Source organism: Pyxicephalus adspersus, chromosome 6 (assembly GCF_032062135.1).
Source record: "Pyxicephalus adspersus chromosome 6, UCB_Pads_2.0, whole genome shotgun sequence".
NCBI lineage: Eukaryota > Metazoa > Chordata > Amphibia > Anura > Pyxicephalidae > Pyxicephalus > Pyxicephalus adspersus.
Window position 1 is genome coordinate 78,429,715 of NC_092863.1, and position 20,767 is coordinate 78,450,481.

The following is a 20,767-nucleotide window of genomic DNA, read 5'->3' on the forward strand; positions in this document are numbered from 1 at the left end:
AGTTATCGATACATATGTTAACTACATTATCAGAATACAAAAGTTGTAAAAAGAACAGATAATTACAGGAAACACCTGTCATCACCCCTATCCCTAACTCTATTTTGTCTGCATTGCTTTCTTTGTTTTACATTTTTCCCAGATTTCCCTTCCCTCGGGGTACTCTGCAAACCTCGGCATGCCATAACTAAATGAATAAAAACATACCAGATGTACAGTGGATGGAACTTTTTTGTTTATTTGCCTGATTTCAAATAAGATCATAAAAAAAGTAATGTAATGTTTATTTCCACAAGTGGGGATGTACAAAGTTATATATTTGATGATGAAAAAGCTACGGCATGCAGAATTTAGAACACAAATTGTGGGTAACTATGAGCTTTATATTGTACCTCTGAGTTTGCTTCTCTTCCAGTGATAAGCCACATTGTCACCACCAAAACTATGTTCTTCTCCTCTTCTTCTGGGTCTGGCATCCATTGGCTGGTTTCTGATGAAACTACTGCACGTACATTCTGTAACTTCACCATCTTTGTAACCAGCTTCAGTCTAGGCAGCATGGACATGCCAGTAATAGGCATACAATGTAGGGGAAAAGTGATGTGCCTATAGCAGAAACATATAGGCAAATACTGCATTCATTTGACCATTTAGACACTATTTATTTACCGTAGATAGTGTTTCAATTGTTTACAGTTGACTATTGTTGTGTTGTGTGTATGGACAACCTAAATCCCAAAAATGAAATCTTTTTTATGTTTTGGAATAGATAAAGGGTTAAAACCCTGCCGCCACCACCACAGGGAAGGTGTACTCTGGTATACATCAGCAGATCTGCAGCCAGTTTTATATTGCACTTTTTTCATTTTGTAATCTCTCAAACACTAAATTTTTTACAAAACAGTGCACACATTGATATGTTGTCTTTATGACTGTGTCTCTTAGAGATCAGGTAAAGAGAAATGGCAATTTAGTTAAAAAAAAAAGTTTATTTGGAGAAGAACTAATTGTTTCAGCAAAAATGAACAGATCTGAATAATTCTTGAGCAAAGGTCACTGTCAAGTTCTGATGTAAGTAAGAGTAACTCTATGGCTGATCCCTTATAGACTTCCATGGAACACTGGGATACTTTTGCTATAATTAAATTACTTCTTATCTGATGGTACAATAGGTTTAGCCAAACTTAGCCAGTAGCATAAGTCCAATGATCTCTTAAGCTGTCTGTAAAGGTGACATTCACACATTTTCCCACTAATCACCAACGTAAGGGTTATTCTTTCTACTGACCCTCAATAAATTTATTTTCAGCAGGGTTCCCCTAAGACCTACAATTTATTTTAAGGGTTCCTTTGGGGTAAAAAGGTTGAGAATTGCTACTGGATGGTCTGTGACTACCAAGGCCTTGACTAATAAGACGGGGTAAAAAATAAAAAAATCTAGGCACTTGCCAGACATAAATAATTAGTGCTGATGTTTATGGTTCTGTCACCAGTAAGATCATATATCTATATGTTCCTCCAAATATTTGGATATCTGTAGGAGTAATTTGCATCTACACTTTAAAACGTATTGAAGCTGTTGGACTGCATCACGTGACACAATTTTTGAGAAAGTCATTAAGTTACTGAACTGTATTTTTTTTTGTACACTTTCTCTAATCCTGCCTTATTGTGTTTTAAGACAGATAGACTGGAGTCTGCCTAGAGTATAAATCACGAGTATGAAAATGGCACAGAATGTAAATTGTCAAACAAATTACAGATCTCTAAAATAATTTACATACTGAGATAAAGTTCAACACAAAGAAAATATTCTGTATATAAGATGCAAATAACAATTTGGAGAGTATATGTTGCCATGCAATCCCAGCTAGTGAAACAAATCTTTAGTAAGGTATAACCATGAAAAAATAGCATCATGCCATTATGTTTAAGTCAATGGGGGCAATTTACTAAAACAATATAGGCTGTTAACATACCAAGGTGAATCTTTACCTTGCAAGGTGATCACAGTGGTCGTTCACATTGCAAAGAATATGCAATCACATGCAAGTAAGTCAGGGTTTTTGCCTGCATATGACTGGATGGTTAAAGTCGAAGAAGATAATTTTACTTTTTTTCTTTAGTAAATCAGCCCCAGTGTCTCAGTCTCTGATTAAATGGATCATTTTCTCAAATACTAATACTGACACATAATTAAAATTAGAAAAGTTATCCTGTAAAGCAGAACCATAATATTTACCTGCCCCACCATCAATGCCACGGTGCCTGGAATACCCTCTGTATCTGATACCCTTCCAGAAGTGTCTGATTCACTTACTCCCTCTGTGCTTTAAAGAATACCCACCTGGCACTAGGCATTCCATTCCAGATGAAAGTGTATCCTCTCCAGACTTGGAGGGCTTTAATAAATCAGGGTCATAAAGTCCTCTATCAATGGATTGAAGTGTTTGAGATGGGCCGTTCTAGTGTGACTGATGCAGAGCACTCCAGAAGTCCAGATACAGCCATTACTCAAAAAAGCTTTATGGCAAAAAAGGTGGTACAATACTGGAAAAAATGCATTGCAAAGTAAGGTGTGTAAAAACTGATGGCATTTGTTTTTGAATTTACTAATAAATAGAGTTTAAAAAAGTGCAGAAAGCAAAGTTAGGCGATTATAACAAGATCTGATGTATTGAAGGTGTCACTTTTCTATCTCTCTCCCATTTCTTTGCAAACTTTCTCCATCTGACCTACCCAATCTTTCTTTTCTGTCTTTTTCTCCTTCTCTCTATCATCTCTCCCTTCTTCTCTTTCCTTTCTTCAGTAGTCAATGTGATAAATGACAGTCAAATATCAGAAATGTTGATTACATCTGTGCAACCACTATCTTTCCCTCATCAGATTTTCTGATCTTTTTGTTTTAGCTAATATTATAGAAAACTACAACCTTTCAATCTCTGGCTTTAATTATGAAGGATTAGGAGGTAAAGAAAATTCTACACATAATGCATGCTGCAATTTTGTAAAGACATGAGAAATACACTATAAGCACTTAACACAAAACTTTTTTTTGAAAGAGTAAAAAATGTAATTTTTTTGCTTTTGTTACAGCCCCTGAATTTCCTGTTTTTTATTCCTTTCCCTACTTTGGTAATGAGGAATCACTCAAAATATTAGGTAAGCAAAATACATAAATAATATAACATAACACCCATATATCCTGTGTAAAGCATAGGGAGGGGATTTTTTTTTTCATTGTTTTGCTGCAGGTTTACAATCAGCCCTTTTCCACTATGGCCACTTCTTTTCACAGAACAGAAACCTGTTCTCACTAGCCTGTCCTAATAATGTAACAGTGTGCATATAAATTTAAAAAAAATATACTGTATTTTACCTGATGATATATTATTCAATAGTCTTGTGAATAATTATGTTTATTTTACTTTTAGATTTGTTAAACATTACCTTAGTCGCTAACGAAAGCACTACAAATACTACTCAGTACTACCTGTCAAGTCAATGGTTAACCAAATTTGTGCCGTCAGTGTACACTCTGGTGGTTGTGGTGTCTTTGCCCCTAAACATCATGGCAATCATTGTTTGTGTCTTCAAGATAAAAATCAAAACCCCAGCAGTGGTCTATATGCTAAATCTAGCAGTTGTTGATGTCCTCTTTGTTAGTGTGCTGCCATTTAACATTGCTTATCGATTCTCTGGGAATAACTGGATCATTGGAGATGGAATGTGTCGTTTTGTCACTGCCGCCTTCTACTGCAATATGTACTGCTCAATCTTGCTCATGACAAGTATCAGAGTGGACCGATTCTTGGCTGTGGTTTACACAATGAAGGCTCTTTCTTGGCGCACAAAGAAGCGAGCCTGGAAGGACTGCCACTTTATCTGGATAATATCAATAGCCAGCTCACTACCACTACTTACATCCAAGCAAACTGACTATATAAACACCCTGAAGATTACAACTTGCCATGATGTCTTGGAAGCAAGTGACCTCCAGAATTTTTATTTGTATTATTTTACCACCTTTTCTATAGTCTTCTTCATCTTGCCACTGATTATTACCACAATCTGTTACATCAGCATCATCCGGGAACTGAGTACCAAAGACATTGAGAATTCCTGTAAGAAAACAAGAGCAGTGATCCTGACCATTATAGTGTTATTTGTTTTCCTGATTTGCTTTGCTCCAACCAACATCATCTTTTTAATTCATTATTTGCATTTCTATAATAACATTGATGAGCCTTTGTATTTTGTCTATATTCTGTGTACCTGTATCAGCAGCATCAGCACATGTTTAGACCCTCTTATCTATTACTACGCCTCTTCAAAGTATCGGAAGCACGCATACAGTTTATTGTGCTGCAAAAAGGCAAATGCAGTGCAGTCAGCAACACAAAAGCTAACTGAGCATAAAGAACTTTCTACTGAAAGCACAACTACTTCTAAATAGAAATACAACATTTGCAACAGACTAAACAGACATACAGATGGTATTTTTAAAGTTTTTATAGATCGTATATGTGTGAATTCAATACAGAAAAGCTAATATATCTACAATATAAATCCAACATTATAACAGACTGAAGGTTTCTGGAACTAACAATGTTTCGTAAGTTTGGAAACATGGTATTTTTAAAGTTTTTAGGGATTTTAGCAATACGTGTGAATGCAAGAAATAAAAGCTCATATATCTACAAAGTAAATCTTAGATATGTGTAGCAGGTAGTTCGGAAGGTAGGAATTGAAACCCTTTCAGGGTATTTTTTTTATTTATGTCTGTGTACACTAGTGACCATTACCAATGGGACAGAAAGTGATGGTAAATATAAAATGTATCAGTTGTCACTGGAACTGGAAAAGAAGGGAAATATTTTATAGGGCACTTGTGTTGACAAATGTGTGTTTATGTTTACAAAATGTGTTTTTATGCATCATTTGTCATTATGTAACAAATGTTTTGTCATTACATGAAAACACGGTGCTTCCTGTTTAGAAGTTATGTGTGACAATGCGTCTTTACTGCTTTCTACCTCAAAAGAAATCTATTGCTCATGCCATTGCTCATTTTATCTCAGCAGAAATATTTATAGTACTTTATATATTATGCTGCCACAAAGGGAGCAAAGTGCAATGTTATAAAAACACCATCGACAACAAATAAACTGAACCATTGACAACAACATAAAAATATTCACTTAAAATTGTAAACAAAAGCATAATAGTGTTGTGTGCATTTTATTTATTATATCCAGTTCTAAAAAATGTTTTACAAATTATATACATTTTTTGTTGTATTCAGGCAGAAGGTGGAGTTCTTTCGTGTTTTCTTTTTTAAAAAAAGCTCAATACCTCAAGTGTGAACTGAACCCATTGTTAAAAAAAACAATCAAATGGTTAAATATTTATATATATTATAGCTAATAATTAGACATTAAAATGAGTCCTCTGTGACCTATGTAGCTAAAGTCGTTGGGGAACAATTTATTCTCTAGGTTTACAGTAGAACCCCTAAAATGTTTATATTGTTCTGTCTTCAGCATTAACTCAGCATTTCACATGCTTTCTATTTTGTATTGTAAATGCAAAGCAGGAACTGGGAAAGGAGTGGGGGGTTGAGAATCTGAAACACCGACTTAAAGATCTTCAGTGCTTCTACTTTGAAGATGAATTGTTTAACAGTACCTGCAGCTACAGAGAGGAGACAGAGTTTGTTTTAATGTAATTACCTGCTTGTTCTGAGTATGTCAGTGCTCTAGTTTCCATAGCCTGACCACAAGTACATTTTAAAGAACTGTATGGTTCATTACCCATACACCTTACCTGTGGACAGCTCTATAGCAGCTCTAAATGTCAGCAAGATGAAAAAAAAAAAAAGAGAGAGAACCAGGGACTTTAAAGCAAAACTAAACTAATTACTGGGTAGTGAGCTTCTGCCAGGATCAGCAAGCATGCACAGCAGTATGCACTTGGCAAATATGGCACATACTTCTCATTCTTCCTCACTGTGCCCTCCTAAAAAAAAGTGAGGGCACAGCGTTCCCACCCCTGGATGTCAGGTCCAGGACCTGTCATGGCTGCATGCATATAAGGTGCCATTCTAACCACAGGCTCCACGGTGGACTTCCGTAAAGACGATAATCCTCTTCTATAATTGGATGATGTAATCCCTGCGAGTACATTATCCCTGGAGGCTGGCTCCCTGTGTGGCGACACCATGCAGAGCTTTAAACTACACGGCACACAGTTTAGTGCTTAAACAAAAAGCTAGATATTGCAAGTCTTATTTGTCAAATAGTACCGTGTTCCCTCGAAAATAAGACAGGGACTTGTATTAATTTTTCCTCCGAAAATCGCATTAGGGCCTATTTTCAGGGGATGTCTTATTTCTCTAATGTGCAAAAATCTATATTTATTCATGTACAAAAATCTACAGAGCATGCCCACATATGTGAACACACATACCATAATGTGGGGGCACAATATTATGTGGGGAATGCATTCTCCCTATGTGTCCCCCCACACAATACAAAGCATGCCCTCATATATGAATATACATACGGTACCTAACTGTGGGGGCACAATATTATGTGGGGTATGCATTGTCCCCATGCGTACCCCCACATGTATAGTGCCCCAACAATACAAAGCACCATTTGCCTCCCCAGCATTTACAATATTTCCCTAAAAATCATTGGAGTCAGCCAAAAAAAAAGTACTCCCCACTACTGATATCGTACTCCGATCCCGCAGTGTGCGTTCCGGCTGCTTCTGTCCTCTTCTCTTGGTATAACTCCACCGCTGGGTACCACGTGACTGCACTCCCTGAAGTCTGCTGCAACAGCTGCTCTGTTGCACAAAGAAGCTGCTGATAGGGCTTATTATCAGCATAGGCCTTACATTTCCCCCTGGTTGATTAGCATGCTAGGGTTTATTTGCAGGGTAGGTCTAATTTTTGGGGAAACAGGGTACTACCTTCTGGTGTTTTTTTTCTTTTTTTCCCAGTTTGGGAATGTTTTGACCCCCTAGCGTTATAATTCTGTCCGTATTTCCATGCAAAAAGTGTTAAATTTTTTTGACATGGAAATTTATTTTAAATCGTAGGCTATAATTCTTAGGCATATGTCCGATATTTAAAAAATGTAATAATAAACTTTAAAAAAAAAAAAATCTCAAAAAAATTGTAAAACATATAATATAACTGTACGGAAGCATGTATAATATATAATATATAAAGATTTCTTTGTATTGGACTCAATACAGCTATTTTGTATTGAATCCAATACAAAATTATTTGAATTTCCCCGGGAAACCCCAGAGATCGTCTCTGCAGTTTGCTGCTAGAGATCGAAGGAGGAGGACGAGTCCCCAGGACCTGCGGGGACCAGCAGGACGCCGGAGACAGCGACAGAACATGGTGTTTTTTTTAAAGTTTTAAGCAACCCTGAGTGTGACTCAGGATTACCGCTAGGGAGGTTAAGCCACAGGTTCTCTGTGTTCATAATGATAAAATAAATATTTTTTTTTTTTTATACCCGTAAGGTTCGGGTTCAGCATCAGTGCTTACCCAGATGCCAGTCCCCCAATCTATCTCTGCATTCTTCACCTACAGTAAGCCCCTGCTCAGTTATGTTAGGCTGGTTTTGCCATCCCAGCACATGTTTGGCTCCTGGACTATTTTGTGCAAAAGGCAAGAGTCGGAAAACGACTAACGGAAGACCAGGAGTCCACAAGAACAGAAGAGGGAAAGCAATGGGAGTTCAGACAGTCCAGGGTCAGTAACCAGGTGATCCACAGATAAAGCAGTACAGGAGAATCACACAGAGGAATGTCCTGGGAACAAGGCAAAGGGCAACTGGGGATGCTGCAAGCTGCAAAGCACAAGACAGACAGATAACTGCCTGATCTCATTTGCTGCTGCAAGCAGTCTTCGGAGGGAAAAAACAAGGTGCACTAGACTGCAGTGGTGCATGGCACAAGATCCCTTGCCAGATAGGCGTCTCCTAACAAGATGATTGGTAAAAATAAACAGTATAAAAAAATTTAATAAAATAAATATTTTAAAAAACTAACCCAAAATTATTATTGGGAGTAGGAGAGAATGGGGCACTAGAGAATACATGAACATAAAACACGGGTACAGAGATGGATGTATTACCTAAGAGGCACAAAATGCTAATTGCTTATGGACCCCCAGCAACCTCTGGCGTTGGGGTATATATATGTATATATGTGTGTTTTGGTATGCCTACTAATAATTAAATAATCTAATATTTTGAAGGTGTAATAATTATTTTCTTTAATATTGTCTAAAGCATATATATACACATGCATACTGTGGTGTACACTGTGGTTTGAATTTTCTTTTTTTTTTTTTTATATAAATATGCAAAAATACAAACATAATATTATGTACATTGTGCCTTTTGTGTGTTTTCATGTGTAATAAACTCTAAATACCGTGGCATAAACATACTTTTAGAATATCATTTAGGACTGTTTTAAAAAAAATTCAGATACCGGAGCTCCTAGAAAAAAAACATATCCCACTTTTATATTAATACATAGAATCTGCTGGAAGGATAAATAGCTGCTAATATAATAATACTGTATTTACTTTTATTTGGACCAGTAGTAATGAAATAAAAAACATACATAACAAATCACAATAATAATGTCATTTGGACATTTCCTAGAATTCCAGCTGAAGGGCAAGCCACACTTGTTCTTTTTATTTGCAGAAAAAAACTGCTCCTGTCCCTATGGATAATTTCCAAGGATGCACCCTCTAACACACCACCAGAGGGAGACAGAGCTCTTTTATACTCTAAACACACAGACAGAGCAGTCAGTGCAGGCACCTACCCTGGCTGAGCACATGTTCTCACCTCTGCCCCTGTACTTCCTGCATTTTCTTATATCCTGGTGGGGTTTCTAAGGCCACTATCAGGGGCAGGAAACAATTCAACAACTTTATTTGCATTTTACAAAGTTACAACTCAGCTAGCAGATAGAAAAAGGCATTTCCCTACACTTACATTGCTCTCATTTACAAAATACATTAATTAATGTGTTAATGATTACAGATTTATTAACATTATCCTTTATATCTGTAAAGAGTTAGCTTTATAAATGTGTAAAAGAAGGTGTGTAGATTTTGGCATGCAGGCAATGTAGACTAGATAAGGTAAAGGTGGTAACATGCAACTCATATAGGATATCATTAGTGTACATATGTATATGTATAAATGCTGCTATACCACATCTTGGTAATACCAATGCTGCACTACTTATTTTACCACTGTGATGCTATTCTGAAGCCATTTTCAGTCTGTATCCTGCTGGTCTTATTGCCATAAGCATTTGAACCTAAGCTTACATCTTCTAAATGGCACTTCAGCAGGCAAGTCTCCTACTTTATATATTATGTCCAGGTTGAGGAGACAAAAGCCTGAACTACTACTGTCAGCTTGGAATTTTTACTAACATATCTTCCTGTTTTTACCAAATTCTAAGCATTCACTCCAGCATTAATGTACCGCTCACTGATACTAAAACACTTTCTCGCATTGATCACATTTAGTTCCTTTCAGTTGTTTAGAGACCTTATTAGAAAATGTTACTTCTTGTAAAGCTTTTATAATTTCCCTGGTGTTATTTGACTAATTGAGCAGGAGAGACACTGATCCTCCTCCCTGTTAACCAGAGGAAAGAATACACGGAGCCTGTGAGTGGCATTTGTGTTCCAAGATTGAGTGTATAACACTGCTCTTCTGATGCAAGGATTAAGCGATAAAATATTAGAAAAACAGCACCAACGGTTGTATACAAATTATGAAGCTAAAATTCCTCTTTTCGGTCATCCTCCTATGTGTGCCAAGCTGGATAGTACTTTGTGATAACGATACAGCAGGTAAGTTGCACTTCTAATAATGTAAATGTGTCTTCAGATTTGATATATAATGCAAAATATTTGAAGGGCTCAATCACTTGATATTTTAGTTTTCGGTAGATGCTGGTGAGTTAAACCATCCAACCATTTCTGCTGTGGCAATTATAAGATGTTTCCACTATCCTTGCTGGATTTTTTTATAATGTATTTTTATAGTCTATTGAAGGACATACTGAGATATTTAGGAACACCTATATTTACAAGGGCTGGAAGTGGTAAGCTACTGCCATTGGTCAGCAAGTATGCACTCACTGCTTATGACAGATACTTAACCATGCGCAGCCGTCCTGCATCCTCAAAAGGCACCATCTTTGCAGCCAGTTCCATGTTCAAGATGCTCAAAATCTTAGATTTACCTTCTTACAAAGTTCACTAACATAGTACAGTAAAAAAAAAGCAGCTACAGAATGACTACCCTCTGTGTTATACTGTATAATTCCCGCACAACTTGTCCCAGTCTCATACTGTGCGAGGGATAAGGTTTGCAGAGGCTAGAATCAGTTAAAGGGGAACTAAACTCAAAACTAAAACCAAGCTAAAAAAAAAATACACTTGCCTTCAATCCCACAGGGCAGTCCAATCACCCCGGAGGTGTCCTGCATCAGGGTCTGCGTCGTCCCACCATCCCTCCGGAGCTGCCTCTCCAGCCGCCATCTTCGTCTTCTCTTCCGGGTTCTTGATCCTACATCACCCCACCCAGACCCGCAAGATCAGGTGACGTAGGATGAAAAAAGAATTTGCCCAAATTTTTCTCTTTGAGCCAAAAGAAGAGCGCCCAATATGCCTAACATAGCTATTCTGGGAGGCTTTGCGCTCCAATTCATTCTCGACCAACTAGGCGGCCAAGAATTAGGGGGCGGTGCTGCAGGGAGGGGAGCTAAAGGAGCATAGTAAACTAAAACAGAGTTTACACAACACAAGTGCCACAGTGCTTGTACCCACTAAACAGAAGTCTCACAAATAGGGATGAGCAAACGAGAATATTAAGTTCGGTCTCGCGGAGTTCCACCTGTTCCGGCGATGGCCTATAGATGAAATTTTAGGGGGTGTTATCTACAGGTATCCCTCACTTGAACCCATGAAATTGTTAACCTGCAACGCACCGTTAATGGGAAATTGGGCTTCAGGTGATGGAAGCCTCCAGCAATGTGTAACAGGGTAGTTTTTTTATGAGCGGAGTTCTACCTGTTCTGTCCCCTATGTACCCTGAAAATTTCAGGTCGGTAGGACATACTGTTCAGGCGATATGAGGGTTTGTACATGGAGATATGTAAGGCTGCAGTGGGAGAGATGTAAGGCTGCAGTAGATGACATGCTGCATTCATACGCAAAGTAAAAGTGAAACTTTCCTGACGATTAGGTCATTCTACACACCCACTGGTGTCCGCCCCCTGGCAGTTATTTTTTTTTGTTTGGACATCAGGCATTATCTCAATGATTGCAGCCGGGGCACTAGAGGTTAATTCACCTCTAATGCCGGAGATCGCACACTGTTCTCAATGAATGCAGCCAGGGCGGCATTAATTGAGAAGATCCCCGGGCACTAGAGGTTAATTAGCCTCTAGTGCCATGGGGATCGCAAATAGGAGGATTCCCAGGGAATACTGTGAATCCCCTGTGAATCCTTCTGTTATAATTTCCTCTATCTTCCGATGGTTTTGCGAAATGAGTTTGAGTTCTACTCACAAACACAAAGGTTCAGCTCAGCACAATATTTTTTATTAACTGAAACTCTTCCATTACATAAGCTTTTTCTGAATATAAAATATAGAGAGAAAACTGATATTTTAAACATACCTTAAAGAAAAGCTTCATTCAAATAGTCCTCTACTTACCTTTCCATTTATTCTCCACCACTGATCACCTCTAAAAACCTCCTTGATCAACCCTGCACATGCCCCCATCATCGAATGCCTTTTTACCTACCCTCCTTTACCACTGATTACACCTGCACCCAACCCTCCTCAACTCTTTTTCTCTCTACCTTTTCTGTATCATCTTGGTATTACTAGTACAGACACTGACAGGTTCTCCAGTCACTACAATAGTTATTCTTAAAGCTGAAGTTTAGGCAGAAAAAAAAGCCCCCCAACAAAAACTTCAAGACTCTTATAAAAAAAGAAGGGTGACTCACTTATACATATTATAAACTGCTGTATTAAAATAATCCAAAAACATTGTAGGAGGTAAACCCTATTTTCTCTATTAGATTTCTCATTGGATTATTTCTTGCTGACCCCAAGTGTCCAAGCTTCTCCTGCAAGATCATCTATACATTTGTATCCCCTATATATTTGATTACTCTAAGAGTTTCTAAAACAAGTAGGCAGCAGAATTGCAGTGATATCACAAATAGGATATGTTTACCTGCTGCTTATACCATCTTAAAAACAAGGTTGCTAGGTAAAGTGGCAACAGTAAAAATTAATGTATTACCCAGAGTGTTATTCAGTACTTACTCAAAACACTTCCCATTCCACTCCTGCATAGGTCTCTGGAGCTGCTTCAATCTAAGGTCATGGCATTCATATGGGGTCATAAGGGAAGTCATATAATTTGTCTTACCATGCTCTCCTAACCTACACGGGGGGCTAGGAGTACCTCCCATTTCCTCCTTTATGTGGATACCTAGCCGTCTTAGGCTCAGAACCCCTTAAAATTAAAAGTGAATTAAAAGAAAAGTGAAATTAGCTTAGCCTATATACCCCAGGGAAATCCCGAATTTCCTCAGGGCTTAGTCCTCTCACAGGTTTGGCTGCTGGGTTCCACACAGATTTCTCTATGTAGGGGACCATATTGCTGGGAGGAACATTCTTAGCTTCAACCACTTGGTCCAAAATAGAGAATTACCAGTTTCAGAGGCTTTCCATTACACCCAACTAAGTTCCTTTTTCCAATCTAAAATGTCCCAATGCTCCCCTCCTTACTGGAAAACCCATTTCGAGAGCAAATGTAAATCTTTGGAAGACGCAGTAGGCCAGATTTCAATTTTGTACTCCGCACTCTTGACCCCTTTTCTAAATTATGCTATATGAAAGCTTGGGAAAGGGACCTAGTTAAAACACGGTAATTGGAGAAGTGGATTGAGATTCCTCGTAACATTTCCAAGGTTTCACCTAATTTGGTTGGAATGAACTATAAGGGTATGTTATGTTGGTATTTGGTCCCAACTAAGTTGGCTAAATGCTTTCCTAGTTCCTCTCCCCTTTGTTTCAGAGGGTGTGGTGGAATGGGTGATATGGAACATATATAGTGGTCTTGCCCGGTGGCGCAGGAATTCTGGAAGAAGGGGTTTCTCCTCCTCTCCATTATTCAGACCCCTCTTCCTTTTAGCCCAGAATGTATCGTGCTGAGCAAAATTGATATTCCATTGCCCAAATATACCAAAAAATTCTGTAACTACATGCTTTTGGCTCCTTCCATATTGAGCTTACCTGGGATCCTTGGATCGCTCACATTTCTTTGTTCTTTGAAGTGGACACCTTACCCCCACTTCCCGCCCTTCCCCTATGATAACCCCTACCCCTTAAATACTTCATTTGCTTTGCAGGTCAATGCTTTGCAGAGCCTTGTTACAGAGTCTAATTTCCTTGCTAATATTATGTTCTTGTATAGTTGTGTTAATTTTTATACTCTGTATTATTGTTATGTTTCTTTAAGCTTATTCTTTATGTATACCAGCTACTTTGATTCGTTTTTTTACTTGTTGTTTATGCAAACATTTTGAATAAAAATCTATTGAAATATAAAAAACAATGTTGGTGTTACACTGCATTACTTAAATGTACTTTAATTTATTTCTTTACACTTCTTCTAATCCTGCTTTTTTTCTGAATGGAGTCAATAAATCAAGAGTATGAAAATGGCACCGAATGTAAATTGTCAAACAAATTACTGATCTCTAAAATAATTTACATATACTTGGATAAAATGCAACACGAAGAAACATATTCCCTATACAACATGCAAATAGTAGTTTGAAAAGTTTATGTTGCCATGCTAACCTAGCTAGTGAAACAAATCTGTGGTAACCATAACCATTAAAAAATAGCATGATAGTCAATGGGGGCGATTTATTAAAGCAACATGGGCTGTTCATTTACCAAGGTGTTCACTAACATAGTGAGTATGGTGATAGCTCTCTTTGCGAAGAATACCCAGTCACCTGCAACTAAATGTAAAAAGGGCTTTTGGTTGCACTTGATTAGATGGTTAAGTCAGCAGAGCTTCATTTTACATACTAAGCTAAGTAAAATATCCCTTGCAAGGAGATAATTTACTTTACTTTTCTTTCAGTAAATCAGACCCACTGTCCCAGTCTCAGATTAAAGCTGAACTCAACTCTAATAATAAATTGTGACCAGACAGGTCCTGTATTGTAGAAGTGAAGTATATGTAGTAAGAAAAATAGGTGATCATGTAGGTTCTTTAGAAGAGACAAGCACTGTCATTCCGCCACGCACACCACCATCTTCTTTCTTCTCCTTTTCTTGCTTTAAATCTTTGTCTTGATGGGCTAGATAGGGATGACATACGTCACTCACTGTCATGAGGAAGTTCATTTAGTCCCAGCAGTCCTTTTTTGACAGAAGAAGACAGCAGTCAGACAGGTAAGTATGTTTTTTTGCAGATGGACATCATCTTTCTTTTTATGCAATAAAGACATCTCTGATCAGGAATTTGCAAAGCGGAAATTTATTTTAAATCTAAGTCCTAAAGAACCAGAGACTGCAAATTTGATAGCTGGCAGCAGTGATTAGTACTGTTGCAGCCATAGCATTTCTGGTGGGACAGCAATTCACTGGCAGGAGGAATCAGTAAACTGCAATTCTAACCATAGCCTTGCTCTAGAAATAGACGTTTGTGCTGCACATTCAGAGCACACAGCAATCCACCACCATACACTCCAATATTGTGCTGAAGATTGCATTCTGCACAGCTGCTGTGAAACTTTAAATTTGCATTTAAGGTTGTGGCAAAAAATGTGGGTGAAACTCCACTTAACTACATAGAGTTTTAGACTTAAACTTGTTCCACAGATCCTATTTGATGACTTACACATCCTAATTACCATGTCCCATGGCTTGGTTCACACAAATGCATGTGGCTGTGGTTAATGGACAGTCAACATCCTCCTTTATCTCCAGCTAGCCCTAATGGCAAGCGCTTACTCAACCCTAGCTAATCCTGGGATAAAAAGTTTAGCCACAAAAAATAAAAGTGGCCACCCAGTCTGTGTGGACAATATGGCATTTCTTAAGATAGCAAAATTTACAGCCAGTATACAGTATATGTTCAAGAAGGCTAAGACAAGAAGTTAAATCTAATGTAGTTTTACTTCTGCTGATGACTCTTGAGGGGTAAAAGCATGAAAATATCTTTCCCAAGACAGCTTGGCTTTCCTTTAAAGAACTGGTCACCAAATTCCTTGGTAATCATATGAACCCAAACTTTGAGGCCATTGTTAAAAATATGTGGCCAAAATTAGAAGAACTGGGTTGTTCAATGAGCCTCAAGCTGCATTGTCTGCAATTTCATTTGGACTACATTTCATTACCATTTCTATATGGAGTCCACTTCTGATGAACGATTTCTGAGCTGTATTATTGGGAAAACTAATCAAAATTACAACCATACAACCATTAATAGAAGATTTCAAGGAGTTTTACTTGGTGTTCATGCAGATCACACTGTTCTCCTGATTAAAGTCAAGGATTTAAAGACTGGTGAAACTGTGCGAGGAGGCAAAATGTTTTAAATGTGGAACCAGTAGAAGACTCCAAGAGGCCAAGACATTGAAAGGGAGACAATAGAAGAAAGATTCTGCATTTCCAGCACTTGAGCTTGTGAGCTTCTGGCCTAAACATATGTCTCTTTGGGAAATTGTGTTGGCTGCAGGTTGGCACACAAAATCATGTTTACCTCTTTGACAACCTGACCATGGGACCAGGGGTCTTTAAAATTTCTCTCCAAGTAGTGCTTGAAGACAAAGGCATCCTAAAAGTCACCCACAACTGTCGTTGGCTAGGAGATATTTTGTCCCACCAATGTGGTCTGTTTTTGAATAATGTTTTTGATACACAGGTGGGTGATGTATAATTGTTTTCCATGGAGACTGGTGGTCGGTACCTAAATATGCCGTCTGCACAAGTACATTTCTTGAATATCAAACAAACATTGATGGAGCAAAATCCTAATATGTGTTCCGAACCTTCATTGTCTGCTACTTTGCTGAAAGTGTTGGCTCTGGAAGTATCGCACCTCCTAGATTTGCGTCAAGCTATGTTAGATGGCATGCTCGCTGACTTTACATTGTTAGTTGACAGCTATCTTAATGCTCCTCGCCTAGCAAAAGCAGATGCTTTAGCTGTGACTGAGAACTTATGCTCTTAGCTTCCCAAAGAACTTCAGCAGTTTTGTGTCCTACAGCAAAAGGGAAAAGGCTTTAACCTCCCTAGCGATAACCCCGAGTGTGACTCGGGGTAGAAAAAAGTTGCTACAAGTGGTAACCTCGAGTCACACTCGAGGTTGGAACACCTATGGAAGGTAAGTAAATAGAGCACTTACCTGATCCCCCGGAGTCCCGAACTGTCCAGTACCATAATCTCCGTTTTCTCTCTTCTTTCTTCTTCCTGCTTCTGCTCGGATGAGTCACAGGGGAGTTCCCCGTGACGTCGGTGCATGTGTACGTCCCGGCTGAGCGGGGCGGGAAATTAAGAATACAAAATAACTGTATTGAATGCAATACATTGGATTTTTATGTGTAAAAGCAGTACATTGTTTTCAAGAACAATTTTTTTACAGTCTATATAATAGTATGAGTATAATGTGTATTTTTTTAATTAATTTTTTTTTTAATATATAGATTTTTTAAATGATTGTGTGTTTCAAATTTTATTATACTTATACTAAAATTTTATACTGTAAAATAATTTTTCATGAAAAACAATGTACCACTTTTAGACATATAAAACCGGAAAGAAATGTACCGCCAGGGAGGTTAAAATAATATGATGTTACCAGCCATGGATTCCTTGTGAGATAAGAGTAAACAAGCCATGATCTCTAAATGGGTCATTCCTAAAATAAGATTGGTGCTAGGAGACGCTTTAGCATATACACACTTTGTCCTCTTTGTTTTGAGAACCACAGAACAATATTATATTTGGTTCTCTCATGTATCAGCTTACTGGTAGGATTCATAACAAATAAACATTTGAAAGGAAGAGAACTACTCTAATAATAATACACTTGTATGTCTGCTTAAATACTTCAGAAAGTCTTGGATAGAGTTTTTTTTTTTTTTTTTTATTTGTACATTTATATGTGGGAAAAACTTAAGCACAGAACAAATCAATGCGCCTCTACTCTGTTTTTGGGTTTCAGCATAGTCTGTTAAAATGTATCATTGTAAAAATTAAAGCTACTTTGATTTGTTTAATACAACTGTTTCAAATATTGGGCATTTTGTACAATACTGTACATTTTTCTATTTCCAAATAATTGGCTAATGTAGTTAAAAGAAAAATTATCTGTGTTTATTTTAAAGTAGGCCAGAAATTTCACTGTACCAAACAGTCTTCTTTGGAAATTAGGAACAGGTAAACACTAAAATAACTGTAATTATTTTACAGTAGGCCAGGAATTTCACTGTACCAAACAGTCTTCTTTGGTAAATAGTAACAGGTATCAAACACTGAAATATCTGTATTTTTTTATAGTACAACATTTTTTCTGTACCAAACGGTCTTTGGTAAATAGTAAGAGGTATCAAACAATGAAATAAATGTATTTTTCTGAGAGAAATACAGAAATGTTTTTGGCTTTTGTGATAGATTGCACGATGTATCAGAATTAATAATCTGTATTTTTTATTTAAAGTGATTTTAAGAAATACAGAAATTTAATGGCTTTTTGGATAGCTTGCGAGAGGTATCAGACTGAAATATGTGTGGTTTTTGACAGTAGGACAGAAATAGCAAGAGGTAGCAACTTTAACTGCACATGCAGTATATTTCAAGATATACAGAAGGCTCCTAATCTGCCCTGTCACAATGCACAATGTGATAGATATGTGATAGATATGTGATAGATTGCAAGAGGTGTCAGATTGAAATGTTTTTGCCTTTTTGGATAAATAGCAAGAGGTAGCAAGAAGAACTGGACAATCAAGATGAAGTGACTAACCCCTCCCTCCTTCCCTGTATATATACCTATTCTGAGATCTCTGCTGATTGGTGCTGCTGGGCCTTGCTTTGCATCCTGCGAGCAAATGATTCGCTCCCAGCCACGCCATTCCCGACGGAAATAGTGGGGGTTCCTGCCCCCTGCATTTCCCCTTGTTTGTTCTGCAAGAACACGACCTCGTGGCGAATCCCAAAGCTGTTCTCGCTTAAATGTTCGGTAAGCGAGAATGGCCCAATTCGCCGCGAGATCAAACTTAATATTCTTGCTCGCTCATCCCTATTGTCAAGCAGTTTATATGTGCAGCATCCAGTCTCTAACAGTGGGCCTGATTTATTAAAGCTCTACAAGGCTAAAGAGGATACACTTTGATCAATGAACTGGGTGATCCAGCAAACCTGGAATGGATTTCTTTAAAGTCATTTGCTAGCAAAAATGTTTATCCTCTCCAGCCTTGGAGAGCTTTAATAAATCAGGTCCAATATATCATGGCTGGATCCCCCTATATATGTTAACATTTACCTTGAGTCAATTAGCACAATTAAGGGGGGATAATAGCTGTATGAAAAGTTCTACACTAACAGGGAACTTCTTCAACATAATAGTCTGTAACCCCAAAGCACATGTAGTGTAATACATAATCCTTAAGACTTAACCTCTAACTTGATCCAATATGTTTTGAGCTTTTCAGTGGTAGTTAGTCAAATATCTAAAATAATTAGTAAATCTGGGTAATGGCTGTAATGTCTCCCTCTTAGATTTTTTTCTTCTTTTGTTTTAGCTAATAATACAGAAAAGAACAGCAACCTCTCAATCTTTGGCTCCAGTTATGGAGGATTAGGAGGTAAGGAAAAATGTACACATGGTGCATACTGCTACAAAATATTTATATATGTGAATTACAGTATAACAGAACTTTTTGTTTTTAATTACAGGCTTTCCTTTTCCCCGTATTTTTTTGTCTTTTCCCTACTTTGGTAAAAAAGAATCAAACATAATAAAAGGTAATGAAAACAATAATAACATACCACCTGTATCTTCTATGTGTAGGGTCCTTTTTTTCTACTAAAGCCTACAAATATATATAATCCAGCACCCCTCCGCGATGGTCATCTCTTTTCACAGAACATTTTCCTGTTTTCTTGGTTCTAGTCTGGCTTTATGTAACAATGTGTAAAAAAAAAAAAAACTATTATAAAAATACTGTATTTCAACTGATGATTATAAAAGGTAGGCCCAATATGTTATACAGAGAATGGGTACATTTTTGTTTTTGTTGTGGCTTCCTTTGCCAATGGTACAGAAGACCTAGGTAGCAAACTAGAGAGGACTCGCTCTATCCTTACTATATAATGACTTTTGTGATCTGCCTCAGCATTTAGAAATTAGGAAGAATTTGGATCAAATAATTTATATATAGCTAAGGCATCTAAGTTACTTTGAATGACGTTAGTAAATATAAAATTTTTTGATAAATGATTCCATTGATTTTCAACCACGCTAGGTAAAGATACCAATGTCAGTAACTATCAGCAAATTGCACCAGATACCTGTGAGGCTTCGGATCAAATGCCAGTACTTAACCAGATGCAATTTTTCAATCTATCCCTATAGTCTTCCCTATATGCATGCCTTGGACAGTCTTGTGGAGGCTAGTTGCACTGTCCCAGCACTTATTTGCTCTACAGGGAACAAGAATTGGCACAACTTATACAAATAAATAAGTTTTAAATCAATACCCATTTACTTAATTACACACCTTCATAAATATTTTTGTGAATAATTATGTTTATTTTGCCTTTAGATTTGTTAAACATTACCTTAGTCGCTAACGAAAGCACTACAAATACTACTCAGTACTACCTGTCAAGTCAATGGTTAACCAAATTTGTGCCTTCAGTGTACCCTCTGGTGGTTGTGGTGTCTTTGCCCCTAAACATCATGGCAATCATTGTGTGTGTCTTCAAGATAAAAATCAGAACCCCAGCAGTGGTCTATATGCTAAATCTAGCAGTTGTTGATGTCCTCTTTGTTAGTGTGCTGCCGTTTAACATTGCTTATCGATTCTCTGGCAATAACTGGATCATTGGAGATGGAATGTGTCGTTTTGTCACTGCCGCCTTCTACTGCAATATGTACTGCTCAATCCTGTTCATGACAAGTATCAGCGTGGACCGATTCTTGGCTGTAGTTTACACAATGAAGGCTCTTACTTGGCGCACAAAGAAGCGAGCCTGGATGGTCTGCTCCTTTATCTGGATAATATCAATAGCCAGCTCACTACCACTACTTACATCCAAGCAAACTGAATATATAAACACCCTGAAGATTACATCTTGCCATGATGTCTTGGAAGCAAGTGACCTCCAGAATTTTTATTTGTATTATTTTACCACCTTTTCTATAGTCTTCTTCATCTTGCCACTGATTATTACCACAATCTGTTACATCAGCATCATCCGGGAACTTAGTACCAAAGACATTGAGAATTCCTGTAAGAAAACAAGAGCAGTGATCCTGACCATTATAGTGTTATTTGTATTCCTGATTTGCTTTGCTCCAACCAACATCATCTTTTTAATTCATTATTTGTATTTCTATAATAACATTGATGAGCCTTTTTATTTT

At 37.6% G+C, this 20,767-nt stretch overlaps 2 protein-coding genes and 1 pseudogene across 2 annotated transcripts in view; all 3 read left to right on the plus strand.

Annotated features, from left to right (window-relative positions):
• The first annotated feature begins 3,100 nt into the window (after positions 1-3,100).
• On the plus strand, positions 3,101-5,071 carry LOC140332584 (proteinase-activated receptor 1-like). The gene is made up of 2 exons (XM_072413798.1): positions 3,101-3,162; positions 3,435-5,071. Exon 2 carries the CDS (start codon positions 3,572-3,574, stop codon positions 4,454-4,456), a length of 885 nt encoding a protein of 294 aa, XP_072269899.1. The 5' UTR covers positions 3,101-3,162; positions 3,435-3,571; the 3' UTR covers positions 4,457-5,071.
• Positions 5,072-10,015: 4,944 nt separating this feature from the next.
• LOC140332771 (piRNA biogenesis protein EXD1-like) lies at positions 10,016-16,441 on the plus strand (annotated as a pseudogene).
• Positions 16,442-20,065: 3,624 nt separating this feature from the next.
• The window catches only part of LOC140332772 (proteinase-activated receptor 1-like), a 2,198-nt gene continuing 1,496 nt past the window's right edge, over positions 20,066-20,767 (plus strand). The window contains exon 1 of the mRNA XM_072413966.1: positions 20,066-20,730. Coding sequence (XP_072270067.1) covers positions 20,081-20,730 — 650 coding nt within the window. The 5' untranslated portion in view covers positions 20,066-20,080. The remainder of the gene's footprint in view (positions 20,731-20,767) is intronic.